Raw genomic sequence first — 15,212 nt, 5'->3', positions numbered from 1 at the left:
TTGAAGTGTGTCAACAGAATCGAGTACAGGTGAGACAAAGCTGTTTTTAGGTGTTTCTTTAGGTCTAAGCTGTCTTTTTTGTCGGATAAATAATTTCCTTCACACCAAAAAGTCACCATTTACTAATATGAGAACTATCTGGCTTTATAATTATTGACTTTCCTGAAAAGTAATATTTGAATATATTACTATATTTGAATAGTATTAGTAATAGTTGAAGCTTCAATTTGACTGCTCATCATTCTTTGTGCACAAAAATCAAAGGACATGTAAGTGTTAAATGATCTCGTAGCTTCGTTATGAAGGAATGATTGAATCCAAGAAATATTCAGGAACTGGCTTAAGTTCCCCCCGCATCACTCATGAATCTTAAGGCAATAAAAATTTTTCTCTCGAAATCCACCTATTATTCTCGAATACCTCAAAGAATGCAATACTAAAACCCATTACTGTAAAGTACAAGGATCTGTCATAGTTGTAAAAATACAAAAACATCCATTTTGGGAACTGTATCGCCCTAGTTTTAACGGTTGTCCAATGATTTTGTTTTTATGATTTCAAGTAGATTTTTTGAGCCGAAAATAGATCCCAAACTTCCGCTAGTTGGAATTGTTCAGCCACAGCGCATATGTGAATCCGAAAGCGTCACAAAATGGCAACATGAGCCGTAATTTTCAGTGCCTTCCGCAACATTCCGAGCGATAAAATGACAATCACGGTCGAATTTATGCGTTTTTGATGTCTCGTACTGCTTCCAATCACTATAAAAGACATAGATCTGATTTGAATATGAGTATGAAGCGGGAAAATTCACTGAAAGTTCATCTAGTATTATATGCTATGTGCTAAATTGAAGCATCAAAATATTTATGATATTTTTTACAGCAATACATAACAACATCAACGCGTTCGTTAACTGATTTCGGCACTGGTAATTGACTGCACGTAATGGGAGATCGTAGGACAAATTATAAATAACATGCAAAGCTGTTAACCTAACTGGATACCCGCAAAATACCTACAATTTGGAGAAAACAAAAACTCGGGATTGTGCAAAAGGGAAAAGAGAAGCAGAAGCATAGATTTAAAAACTAGCAACACAAAAATTCCTTTTTCATAGAAATTGCAAAACTCTTACAAGCTGGAATTAACCAAATAAAAACGTATAACATCGATAACTGAGCAAAAATTGTGAATTTATAATATGACCAAGCATTTCCCAGTGTTTTCCAGCTTACACGGGTAGTATTTTTGAATGGGCACATTGCTGAGAATGTCAAGAATCATCATACTACTGTCACCGAGAAAAAAATCCATGGAAATCAGGAAAAAAAAGAAATCTCAGAATTTTAGGTGAGAAACGGTAACCGTTGAGGCACGACTAGAGGAGAAGTATTAATGGTATAGAAATTAAACGGAATCAGAGGTGTACCAACTTGAGGCACTGAAGTAAAGGAGAGAAGTGGTGAACCGAAGGGGATCTGGAATGGTTATGACTGATTACATGTGAACAAATGAATCATATAAGAAAGGAGAAAACTCTAGAACGTACCATATTAGTTGGTGGGAGTGGTATCGTTGGTGGAGCTTGAAGTTTTTCGGATACTGTGACCGTAGATGAATGACTAGTAGTTGGTGATGGGGAAGAATTCGCATCCATTCCCGGATTGTGCTTTTTCCATTTGGTGCGCCGATTTTGAAACCAGATCTTGACCTACAGTCGAAATTCATGGACTTAAGCTTGGATTTCGTCTAGAACTCTTATTATGCGAAAATAAGCTTAATTTTTTCAGATCAATCTTACCTGTGTTTCTGTCAAGTGCAGTTGGATAGCTAAATTCAGCCGTTCACAAACACTCAGATACCGTGAAGTCTGGAAGATTCGAAATTTTGAACAAAACGCACAAAAACAAGAAAATAATAGAGCGATAATTTGGAGAAGATGCTCAGATTCCCACGAAAGAGAAGCACTCTTCCTGCATTCAACAAGACTCCAGTTTTCCAGAGATACGAAAATACCTTAAATTTGTTCTCTAGCGCTACAAGTTGTTCATAAGTAAAAGCGGTGCGAGCACGACGCGTCTTGCTAGGATTTCCACCTGAAGCAGTTGATCTTCCTGAATAAAGCAAAGAAAATAATAAATTCATTGTTTTCTACACATTTTTCTACAGGAAAATCAAGAAATACCTCCATTTTCTTGTGAATTGTTGTTCTTGTTGTCATCTGATAACAATTCATCAACTCGGAAACCACGCTTGTCGCTCATGTCCAGCAACCGAGGACTGAGAAGAGATCCGAGAAAAACTTATTACAGCGATAATTGAGTATTGTGCTGATAAATCGGGTTTTTCTTCTTGAGATAAGTAAACTAGGTCTCTTGTTAAAAATAAAAACGATTCATACGCAGAAAATGCGAGGAATATGTAATAGTGAATATGAAAGCATGAGAGATTGGGAGAAAGACAGCTAATCCTTGGAATACTTTAAAGGACACAAATTAGTACAGAGAAAATGTTGGTTGATTCATCCGATGACCATCTCAGTATAATCGGGTCCTCTTTGTCATTATCCACATATGGCGCACTAAGACATTTCCGATGTCATTAATATGAGGATAATGAATTTGTAAGTGCATGTCACATAATGCAACCGTGAATAGGATTTTAATTTAAATTTACCGGCAAAAATATGTGAATTTAACGGATTGACGGAATTCCGCACATAAGCGATTCGAATGACAAAATGATTAGTGATGTTAGCATCATTGTTTGTCGGATCGCTGACTTCCAGACAGGCGAAAAGCAAGCAGCTCAACCTCGAAGGGCGTGGTCAGCCGAAGATCGTGATTGGTCCACGACGAACATTTTCGAGCTTCATCCGTCGCTCTGGATCACATACAATCGACAATAAGACCGCCTCGACACAACAGCTAACCTCTCAGCCCAGTAATTAGTGTCATTAATTAAAATAATTGCTTGTTGAATGTGTACTTTTTATGTGCTTTACAATATTAAATCGACTTTTATTCTCTGTACAAATAGAATTTCTTAATCATACAAGTTCACTAAAGAATATGTCCTGTTTGAAGATGTTGAATAATCGTGACAATTGGCTGTCCTCTTTTCTTCGTTCTTGAAGTTTCTGCAAAAATAAAAATAAATTATTGTTATTGTTAGATAATTATATTCTCAACGTATAAATGATACAATTTCCGTCTAACTCACATCAACTGCCGCCACAATACTGCTCATTTTAAAAAGACGTGAAGCATAATTTGGTGTTCGAAGTTCGTACGTGTAATAGCTGTGCACATCTTCTGCTAGACGATTTTTCACCTGTTCTGCTACCTCAATCGTTTCCTTTGTAACGTTCGGAATGTCTTAATAAAAACGGCTATTATAAAAATGAATGAATTTATAAAGTGATATTTATCCTTTTTTTTCTAAACTTAAACAATTGACCAAACCCTCCGTGTAACAATATAATAAGGTCTACCCATTAGTTTGTAAATTAAGATTCAATTTTAAGCACTTTCGTTAATGAACATGATAATTAGTGCTCAAAAGAACATTTCCTGTACATTACCGTCGTTTATTTGACGTTAAGCAACAGTTGGTTAATGATCATCTGCTTTTTTTAAATCAAATTATCCTTATTGAATACGCAATTATTAGATACTTTAACAATGTACAAATGCACTTTGTATCAGTTGAAGCGAATTAGAGAAATTTGTTTTCAATTTTTACATTGAATTGATCTTACAAATACGGTAATGAGAAATTATGTGCTAGTATGTGATGGAAGCAAAAAAAAAAACGTATTAGAAATTTCGTTCTAAAATGTGAAATAAAAGATAAACACATTAATAGGGAATAAAAAATGATCATGATCAGAATTAATTTAGTTGTGCTTCCCTCTAATCAACATTACGGTTATTTGCATGATTTTGCTGAAATTCCTATTTTCAGTAAATTTTGCAAATGATGTGAATGAACAAGAATCGATCTAATCGAATTTTATATGAGACGGTTGTAATTTACTAAGAATCAGTTAGGAAAAGAAGGTCGTGATGTGAAGTTCGCGTCTAACTCCTTGGTATTTAAAATGATCTAAGGATTAGACTTATAGATGTCAGAACTATAAAATTAACAATTTTTTTAGCTTTTATTTTTTAAAATCATTATTGCTCAATACGAATTGAATCCGTCAGCATATTTGTAGCTCTTCAGCAATGCTGAATCTCGTCAAACGTATCAGTTTGGGTAAATGGATTATTAAAGATGCAGAGTATTTTTTTTTATATAAACCGAACTGTAGAGGGCCATAAAATGACAAAAATAGCAAATTTAGTCAGCAGTTTAGTGTTTTTAACTCATTGCAGCATATTTCGCACTAAATCGTATTTTTTACAATTTCCATACATTGATAACTTATTTTCTTCTTTCCAGGAACACATCGTTAACAATGCTCTGTTAGCCGTTTACAGTTTGCTGAGATTCCTGAAGCTAATTTGACGCCACCGTATCTCTAGTAAGTATTTCAGTTGAGTACAAAAGTCTCTGATAAGATTCATTCTCGAAAAAAAAATAAGTTCTCTGGACGACAATGACCCAGGTAGAGTGATAATAATGTGCATAGTCTTCAATCAGTCCTATTTTTTAACGTTTTTGCGGTGCTCAAAACTAACTCACCTTTTACTACTGTAGATGTGTAAATCCATATTAAACTACATATATTTTATGAAATAAATTAATACCTATCCTTTCAGAATAGTTCATGAACTATAATTACCATGTCTTGAGAACAAATTGGAATTCAGCGAAATCTGTTGCTCTATCTTTGAAAAAAAACGATTGATTCTTCGACGAAAAAGTTGCCAACTTTTTGCGCCGATTCTCATGTTTTGATCTAGATTTTCTTTGAGGAACAGTGGTTTTGTGGAATTGTTGACACTTCTTGATAATTTAGCTCAGTAGACAGTGCATGCAGCCGGTTTTGTTTCATCACTCAGTTAAAAGAGTGCGAAGCAAAGAAATTGTGAATGAGTTCCCTCGACAGTGAAGGAGAAAAAAAATCAGTTTCACCTTGCTCTCCTAAAACACGCATATAAATAAAAGAATAAAAAACGTTTCTTCTATGCTTTTATATCTATACGTTCCTTCTCTTTCTGTTGCTGTTCGCCTGCTAACAAATGTGCTCATTTTCCTCGTTTAACTCACTTGGTGTCTACGTCTACATCTGCATATATTTCAACATTATTAGCAATACATATGGACGTACAATTTTTCTCTCAGTGCTCTAAAATCATCCGAGTGGACTAGGATTTCTTTCCCATACTATTCCGCCTCCACATTCGAAAGGAATTAATGTCTGTTTCCAGTACATGACGATGCCAATCCGTGAATTCAGTCGCAGATCCGCTAATGCTTTCGAGTTGTGATAGTTAGTCGTTTAATAGTAATGAAAATTGATCGGAGATCCAGAAGAGATCCCAAATTCCATTTACGTAGGGTTCTTGACAAAGAAGTTCTTCCTAGGTTAACCTATTAGCTATTAATCATATTTAAGAGAAATCTACTTGGAAGTATCCAGAATACAAGAAGAGAATTTCGTATAAAACTTTTTTAACCCGCAATAGCAGCTTCATTTTCCGAAAAAAAAAGTGGACAACTATTTATATCCCTGAAATGCATCCGAGGATTACTACTGGAAATTTTTCCGATCATGTGATAGGTATTTCGTCTATGTTAAATGTAATCAGGAAAAGTTTATTTGTAAAAAGAAAAGTCCCGTTTCAGTTGGATCTTTTCATCTTACTATACGGTGGCCATCTTTGATCTCTTATTTTTTACACAAAAGTGACTGTTATGTTGTAATCCGATATAAATTATCAAAATATAGTAGTAAAGGTAGAAGTGGACTGTTAACATTTAAAAAATACTTATTGTACTTAATTACTGTATATTATAGTTATATACTATTATTACTACACATTGTACTTAATTTAACACTTCAGTCGCTCGTCATCATTGTTGATATGGAATAAGTAAAGTTGAATAGTTTATTTATTTGTTTTAAAAAAATAATTCCTTACGTTTTACGTTCCACATGCAGCAAATCACCATATACAACAGCTCAAATTCATTTGGTCGCAATCGTTTGAACGGATACGTGACGAGTTCACGAAATAAATCATGTGACGGCTTCATCAACCTTCAAAAAAAAATTGACATATTTTTACCTCGAAACCCTTCGTTTGCACTTAGTCTCTTATATGTTTTTTAATTGTTCTAACTAATAAAAATTTAAATCACTATGTAGTTTAGTTACTTGTCCTTTAAGATTAATTGTTTTATTAGTTGCATATAAGTTTGATTCATCTATACATATACATACTATAACTCTAGTACAATCCACTTACTTAATTACTTGTTCCTCATTGAGATCAGATACAGTATGTAGTTTAGTTACTTGTCCTTTAAGATCCATAATTGTTCCATCCAAAAACACTGCACGATCATCGTTTAAATCATAGCCAAGAATTTTACAAGTTTGAAAACATCGATCAAGTTCACTAAAACCCGGCCAGAAATTCCGAAATAATAGCCACTGCAATTAATTTATTTCGTAGAATTATTCATATAAAAATTATGTATAACATCAATAAACGACGTACTTTCTGATCTTTTGGAAGCTGACTAAAAGGTTGTAAGGACATTGCGAATTCTGCCAAATACTCTATTTCACTGTATGTGTCAAGAAGGATTCGCTCCACGTCGATGACATTCACCTCCCGAAGCTGGAAAAAAATTCTCTGTTCGTTTCATATCAAAAAAATACTTAGAGTTTAACATAAAAATCCCATACAACTTAAGAAATTTCACCTTCCGAAATAAGTAAAAAATTTCGAAGTGAGATTACTAAGATTAGCTAAAATAAAATAAATTAAATAGTTAGAATAAGTTGATTTAAAAAAAACACAAAAAGTAAAAAAAAAATTAGAAAAGAATGAGTTAAAAAGCATGCTTTAGATGAAACAGTTTTGTACCTATTACTGAGGAATAAAATTCTACAACAACATAATAATCTGCTTGTAACAATTATTGTAATGTAATATTGTATTATTGGATAATAATATTGTACTATTGATATTTTGGTAACGACATTATTCATACTTTCTGTAATCCTAATTAATCTTATGGTTTCACTTGAAACATGTCCGAGAATTTTTATTTAACTCTGTGCTTACAAATTAAATTAAATTTTGATTTTCTTAAGCAATTTTTTCGAAAAGAAAAAACCGAAATAGTGAGTAACGTTCTAGAACAAGAAATTTTCCATTTTCAACTAAAATCTACTTCAATTCATGATGATTCAGTGCTAAATTACAGCTCTACTCGCTGCAGTCCAAAGTCCAGGATTAAGAATAAGTTGATCCATCAAGCGTTCTGTTGTCATAGTTTTTGAAGTTTTTGTACTTTTTTCTTGCCAAGTTTCCTAAATCAAATCTCCTCTGCGAGTTCGACAGAGAATTATGACATTACGGGTAGGGCCAAAACAGGTTGCAGTACTTCAAAAAAAAAATTCAAAACATACTCTTCCAGGTTTACACTGCTGCCAATGCTGGGAATGGTTCGTGTAGGCAATCATCGCTTGCTGACAGACCGATAGAGGAATCGCATATGGAAATGAATTGAGGTTGAACTCCTGGAAAAGAGGAAAGCGTCAACGAGTACTAAAAGCAAGTTAGATATGATCAAATAAAAGGAGGAACTGAGGTAAAAATCATTCACCAGTAGTAATTCACTTGTTTTAAAATCTAAGCGAAACCTCATTTTAAAAAAAAGTTTAGTGTCTGCATGAGGAACTATCAAGAGGAACCCCTTTACCATTTGGTCTTTCCTGGAAGCTGACAGAGCCATAAAAATTTGTTAAAAAAAGAAATCCATAATGCACAATGCAGATAATGAGCAGATGAAAGGCAGAAAGAGAGGGAGAGGGGAAAATCAGAGGCTGTAAGGAAATATATGTACTTCGAGATCAAAAAAAGAAACCTCTCAATTGTGGATAAAAACATCCTCAATTGAAGAAAAAAAGAATTGCTAAAAGGTGGACAATTTTCAGGAACAAGTGTTACTGTCGGGAACTTATGGTTTCAGGATATTTCACTGTGCCAGGCTTTGTTTCTATGTAAATTTGAAGATCTTTAAGCTATCAAACACTGAAAAGATTAGGTAAGATCGTTGATTTCACTCATATTTATCCATAGAGGATTTGAGTCAAAATTTTCCTCATCCAAAAACATAGGGATATTAAAGAGATATTAAGATAGAAGCTAAGAATTTCGTTGAATGATGATTCAAAAAACCACTGCTAAGGTTCATACCGTCGTTATTTTATAAACATAAGGTAACAGAGTATTAGTAAATCCTCACCCTATCAAATAATGCGTCAATTTTTGCCTTCAAAATCATCTGAGCATTTGTGTAGACGTCCAAATTCGTTGGACTATCATAAGCATTTATTTGATTGGTTTGCTGATAACTGTCATTTCGTACAATTGCCGGAATTCGATACGCTGGTTCTGGAGGAGAACAGGATGAATAGGACTGAAAAAAATGAATAAAAATTGAAGAGATTCGCATTCTCTTTTTGAAAAGAACACAAGAAAAAGAGTTCTCACCGCAATTGATCCAGGATTTGATGATGATGGTTTAGTGGTCTCATATGGATCTATAGTATTCTGCACATTTCCCATCTGTACCACTGAATTTATTGAATTCGTCACAAATTCAAGATAGTTGTAAGAGGTACGAGTTAGTGAACTCACTTTCTTTTCGCATACCAACCTTTACACACTTCTGAAAACGACAATGCCGACACGAATAACGTTTTTCTGAAGAAAAAAGTTTATTCCCCAATCGATACGAACTTTTTGAAAAATTCCGAATAGATCTCTTACTTTGTGTGACTTCACACATTCCAGAAAATCTACATTTATACTTGAGTTTCAGGGATAATGTCCGACGGAAGAATGCTGCACACGCTCTGCAACATGATACGCCAAAATGCAGACCGCTCGACGGCATTTCACACACCGCACATGAAGATGACATATCTGAAGGATTAATTTCTATGTAGAAAACAGTAAAAAAGTGTATTGGTGGGAATTTCAAACGATAGAAAAACATCACTCCCAAAGAAAAGCTTAAAAAATACAATGTGATCTTCCACAATTCCTACTAATCGATAAAGCACCATGTCTCAAAGTTGAGTTGTTTCATGCTAATAAAAGAGAGTTACTGTATTTTCACTTCGTTAATTGTTCGCCATTCTGTGTGTGTCCAAAAAAAAACTTCGACGGGCACTATAATATTTCATGGATTAGTGTGTATAAACAAATTTTAATTTAGAAAGTTTCAATAAATAGAAGAAACTCCCCTAAATTACTTGGTTTTTTTCAGCGCGATAAAGCATAGGTTCAATAGAAAACAGGTTTAAACACGTTTTTGAAACATTCCAACAATCGAAAACACATCTTCTGGATCGTATCCAGCATGAAATGAATGAAATCTAATTTAATTGCAGAATCAAACTAAATGTAGCCTGCGGAAAGATTTTTTTCCAAACGAAGAACATTTCATGGATCAAGTGATTAGTTCTAATAATTTAAACTACTAATTTAATTCAAACTTAATGAAATAACTTTGATTAACGAAAGAAAATGTAGTAACTCAAAAACGAAGTAGGACAGAAACAAGGAAGTAACGAAATGGAACTTATAAAAGAAATAAAGTGTGTAATTCTCCTCATAATTGCACCATTAACTGAAGTGTTGTTAACAAAACCACAGTGCAACAGATGATGAACAAACAGTATTCCAGACGGGAGATTCGTCACTATGACGGGAGAAAATTCTTCACAAACTGGTTTCGGACTTGATATAAGAAGTCTTTACACCTTCCACTTTGCCTTGATTTTAAAACTCAGGCAAATTCGTAGGAGAATTCATGACCCAGTGCAGTCTTAGTGAAACTTCCGCTATCTGGAGTTCCACAGTGCTTAGTTTGCAAGTGATACTGTATGGAAAAATAGAGGTCTGGACGGAAAAATAATATCATTATTAGTGGAAGTCGAGTCAAGCGGAACAGTTTATTCATGCATTTACTCCAGAATTGCTGCAGAGTCTTCTTCACTTATAAGGGAAAAAAATCCGACTGTTGGTTAATTTCCTAAATTATGTCTCTAGGCTAAAAAAAAAGATTTCCTGGTCATTCCTATTTTCAGGATTGCCTATTCCTGTTGTGTAGCAAGATTTTTTTCTTTCTTTTGTCGGCTTTTTTTTTCTCCACTGGAAAGATTTTATAGAAGGAATATTATTGTTCTTCTCGTTTATTACAACATTTGTTATATTAATGGTGTCTTTCTAGGAATGGTTGTTTGTTGACTGCGATTCACCCAACGTTAACAAATTTCTGCCACAAAAAAAGGTCATAGAACTGCTCAATTTCATTAAAACATACAAGATTGAAACGATAGTATTTCTGACTAGATAATTGTCGATATTACTTCAGGAACATTGAAGGCAGTGCTTGTAGATTTTTTGCGAGAATGCTGACTCCAGAAAACATGTATTTTTGTGAAATCAGCAGTGAGTTCAAGTCAAGACTATGTTAAAGGCATCACCCCACGAATCTGAGGTGGTGCAGATTTCAGATGGAGTATTCGTATACGGGATGGGAGACTATAGAGAGAGGGTGATTCCGTCCATTTCTTCCTAATTGCCGTAAAAAACGGCCCGGACGATACGGCTTCGAGCGATCCGGCACGCTATTTTCCACAACGAGTTCGACTGGAGCGCGCCAGCCTTGTGCGGCGCCGCATCTTCCGGCCCGTTTTTTACGGCAATTAGGAAGGAATGGACGGATTCACCCTCTCTCTATAGTATCCCATCCCGTATACGAATACTCCACCTGAAATCTGCACCACCTCAGATTCGTGGGGTGATGCCTTTAAAATCTACATTTTGAAAAAATGAAGAAGTCTATCTAGAAAACCGAGCTTTCCCCGTATAAAAACCTTCGCTCTCGCTTCTGTATCACATTTTCGATGACGGCTAAAAATTGTGACACTTCCATGGAATACAAATATTATTACCAGTGAGACCAGGAGACATGACGTTATCGGGCAAACATAAAACGACGGAGGCGAAACAAGAACAAAACAATGTTAAAGCTCTTCACACGAGAAAATACGATGAGTTACTCCTCCTCAAATAACTCATTTTCAGCATTAGGTTTTATTGACAACGAAAATCCTCTTCTAGATTTCTTAAAGGCATCACCACACGAATCTGAGGTGGTGTGAATTTCAGGTGGAGTATTCGTATACGGGATCGTAGATTATGGATAGGGAAGTGATTCCTTCCATTTCTTCCTATATCAGTGGAAACGAACAACTCCGGAATGCTGTTTTTAACAACGTCCTCAATTGCAGCTCGCCATCCTTGCGCCCCCTCGCCCGCCTGCGATTCGTCCGAATGGGTTTTCGACGAATTGCAGGTGGGGCGGGGTTGGGCGGAGCGCAAACGTTGCGCAGTGCAGCACAAGCCGTCATAAGAAACATCATATCGGGGTTGTTTGTTTCCACTGATACAGGGAGAAATGGACGGAATCACCTCCCTCTCCATAATCTACAATTCCGTATACGAATACTCCACATGAAATCCGTACCACCTCGGATTCATGGGGCTCTTAATTTATCTTCCAATCACTAGAATTACAATGTTTTTCTCGTCAAATTTTCGTTTTCCTTTAATTAAGAGGAACACCACGCTTACACTTTAATCATTCATCTTCTAATTATTTTGAGCATTAAATATTCACAAACTCGAATTTATTCAAATAATTTTAGATTTGCCACATGAAGTAACCAGGAAAGTGCTGCAATTTCAATTTCAATTAATCTCACACCAAATACAGCTGTATTGATTCCAAAATTCGGATAAAATGCAGGATAAAACTCTATAATATAGATCCATAATACGCCATAAATCAAACGATATGTCGAAGATGTAAGGATCTGGTTCTAAATTAAAATGAAAATCTGAGGACAATACATCAACTACTGACGTTTCGAAATCATTTGGATTCGAACCTTATCTCAAACAAAAAACTCTTATCGCTAAACACGCGAAACTCGGCACCTACACACAAATTCTTCAAAGACATAGGAAAGTATCAACATAATAAGGTAACTATTTATTGGTTTATTAATAAGGTAACTAGTTTTCTCTCATTTTTTAAAAATATTTCGTCCTAATTAGGCATCTACGTCGGATAATATGGAAAGAAAGCGTGCTCTGTGTTAAGATGGGATAAAATTTTAAAAATTACACACTGATTCCATCGGAGGACAGAGATCGAGATCATACCCTATTCTATGGATAGAGATGGAAATATGAAGTAATAACGTAACCAGTTAAAACTGCTCGGATTTACAAAACAAATGAATACATATCCCAAAACTTCACCTAATAGAAGGAATTTTACTCTTTAGCGCTGGTATTAACTTTACTACCCTTAATACAGTATAAGGGAAGTGTTACGTAGTTAACAATATAAAAATAGGAAATTCATCGAACAGATGGTCAAAATTTAAAAAATGAAGTCTTTGGTAACACTATCAGAAGTACAACTGGTCAATGGAGGTCACAGCGTTCAAATCATGCATGATGATTTCAAGACAGTACTTGCAAGGCACGTACGATAAGCGTAGGCAAGTAATCAATAAATATCAATATTAATCAACTAATCAATAAATATGCTAAATGTTAATGTGAGAAGCAGCAAATTGAACTCGGATCATCTGACTCATCCACTATTTATTCAAATGAACTCACTTCCTACGATTATTATAAAAAAAACTCTTCGTTTTTGAGAGAAGACGGCTATCCAAACCTGAACTTCCTTTTTTCAAATCCAATCAATCTACTGAACAATTTTGCTCCAATTAGTTAACAAAATTATCATGAGAAACTAAAGATAAAAAATAGGAATATTTGTTGTACTTTTTAATTACAAAGTTAAGAACTGCTAAGAGGACCGCACTCAAAAAAAATATAAAAAGAAGAGAACTAGTATAAATAATGCATGTGAGTATGCAAATGCAGTAGACATTAGTAAGCACTTCTTGTTTGGATAAAAATTATAATATTTATGGTATTTTAACTTAATTTCTGGAAAAAAAAAACAAAAATAATTTTTGCAATCCAAGTACATATTTGCTTACCACAAAACAAAATCAATAATTGGTGGTAAATCTGAATCTGAGTAAAAAACCTCTTTAATCCCTTCACTTTTCTTCGCACAAGAACCTCATAGTTGTGGAGTCATAAGAAGAAAAAAAACGATAATACTGTGACAAAAAATGTTTCGGAAGAGGTGGCAAATTTCAAAAAGCAACTGATTCTGTCAAACGACCGTTTTATTTCTTTATCACTTGACCGGTGGTGAAATCAACCATGGAGGAGAGACGTCTGCAACAACGACCGACAGACGAACAATAAATGTACTGCTTCCATCATCGATCGAGTTTAATGGATACGTTTTCTGATAAAATTTTAATCCACACCGTATAAACATAGGATGTGTTAACTAGAAGAAAATGAGAACCAAAAAAAGAACGCAAAAATTAAGGCGAAAAAAGCCTGATAAACTGTTACGGAAATTGTAAGTATAGCAGTGTTGATGGCATAGTTGGACTAACAAATTATGGATTATTCAAGAAATTTCGATAACATGAAAAAGTGTGGATAAGTTCAAGAGAATATAGAAAACTATTGGAAGGAAATATTTGCTACTATCGGGAAGGCTATCTTACCAAGACGAACAATATAATACTAAAATTTATCATAATTATATTCTTATTTTTAGTGCAAAGCCAGAAGAAGGAAAGTTATTGTATGTAAAAAAAACGAACAAAATTCAAGGGAATTTCTTTCTTTTTTTTTAATGAACAAGCAATTTGTTTGAAATCAGCGTAACATCACGATTAAAATCATAAACCGGTTTATAAGCGGTATTCGCCAGCATAAAAACTATGCAAAACAGTCAATTGATACCAATGTTTTAATCAATATGAATATTCAATTTAAAATTAAATGTGAAAATCGAAATCGATTAAAAGTTAGAGATTGCTGACAATCGGCCCATATGAGTGTACCTTGCGATAAGATAATGCCTCCTCAACCCCCAATAATTGGAAATAGCGGAGGTGTGAACACCAGGGGCATCACATAATATAACATAATATAAGGTAAAAAATAAAATAAAATAAAATAAAATAATGTGATATAATATAATGTAATATAACATGATATAACATAATATAATATAATATAACATAATAAAGTTTGTAAGCTTTAATGTAATGTAATAACGTTCACTAGAATATTCGTTTAACCTTCATGCAGAAAAATACGTATATCATTTCCGTGATCCTTTCGCCGCTGGCCAACATATTCCACTTCCCTATTGATTCAAATCTTTGATCTCCATAGTTACTGAAGATGTGAGCTGGAACAATGGCGTTTCTTCTAATTATCTGCCACCTTCTTGGCAAAATAGGATTTATATGAACTGTTACTTTATCCTGCTACTTCTTTAGTATTACTGTTTCTAATTAAAAATCTGATAAAAAGGCTAGATAAGTCCTTTAGTTTCAGTTTCAATAATATTAATTTTTATTGCTGTTTGCAGCTTTAAATTACTAGTTACTGGAATACTTAAAGCTTCTCCATATGTACATCTCGTTCTGCAGCACAATCTTAGAATTTATTGGGAACGTTTTTCAAAATCGATCACTGAGCGGACATTTTTTTTTCCCGGAAACATAGAATAATGATGATTTCCAGCAAAAAGTTAATATGACATAACTAGCCATTTATAAGAGTCGTTCATTTTTCTTCACTAAATTGAATACTTCTTGTTTAGAAATGAATAGACTTAATGAAGTTCTCTGTAGCTCAGATTTCGTTTCACTTCGTTTAAGTAAATTTTGACCTCCAAATCGAAAAATTTGTAGCAGGTCAAAAGCTGCGTCCGAATAAAGTCGTTTTTGAGAGTTTTCAAAATGCCATTCGCTTTCGCCTATTAAATCAAAATCTAACTTTAATTTTTGCTTTTGGTTTTTTTGTGACTTTTTTTTGAAA

At 34.2% G+C, this 15,212-nt stretch overlaps 2 protein-coding genes across 3 annotated transcripts; both read right to left on the bottom strand.

Moving 5' to 3' along the window:
• Positions 1-1,349: 1,349 nt before the first annotated feature.
• RB195_025848 (uncharacterized protein) lies at positions 1,350-2,267 on the bottom strand (the record flags this gene model as incomplete). The annotated part of the gene is made up of 5 exons (XM_013454026.2): positions 1,350-1,481; positions 1,553-1,714; positions 1,805-1,873; positions 2,020-2,117; positions 2,189-2,267. The coding sequence occupies 5 exons, from the start codon at positions 2,265-2,267 to the stop codon at positions 1,350-1,352; spliced, it is 540 nt and encodes a 179-aa protein (XP_013309480.2).
• Positions 2,268-3,052: 785 nt separating this feature from the next.
• On the bottom strand, positions 3,053-9,117 carry RB195_025847 (uncharacterized protein; the record flags this gene model as incomplete). Of its 2 annotated transcripts, XM_064214161.1 has the most annotated exons (11): positions 3,053-3,142; positions 3,226-3,380; positions 6,096-6,214; positions 6,423-6,610; positions 6,678-6,800; positions 7,391-7,498; positions 7,598-7,708; positions 8,437-8,610; positions 8,685-8,767; positions 8,832-8,897; positions 8,964-9,117. In XM_064214161.1, the coding sequence occupies 11 exons, from the start codon at positions 9,115-9,117 to the stop codon at positions 3,053-3,055; spliced, it is 1,371 nt and encodes a 456-aa protein (XP_064070042.1). The 2 variants fall into 2 exon arrangements, with proteins under 2 accessions (XP_064070042.1, XP_064070043.1); XM_064214162.1 differs by lacking the exon at positions 7,391-7,498 and having other exon boundaries at positions 8,964-8,982.
• Positions 9,118-15,212: the final 6,095 nt, after the last annotated feature.

The sequence above is a fragment of the Necator americanus genome, chromosome X, assembly GCF_031761385.1.
Source record: "Necator americanus strain Aroian chromosome X, whole genome shotgun sequence".
In the NCBI taxonomy this organism is placed as follows: Eukaryota; Metazoa; Nematoda; class Chromadorea; order Rhabditida; family Ancylostomatidae; genus Necator; species Necator americanus.
Note: the sequence above shows the minus strand (reverse complement) of the source record. Positions and strands in the feature narration are given on the sequence as shown.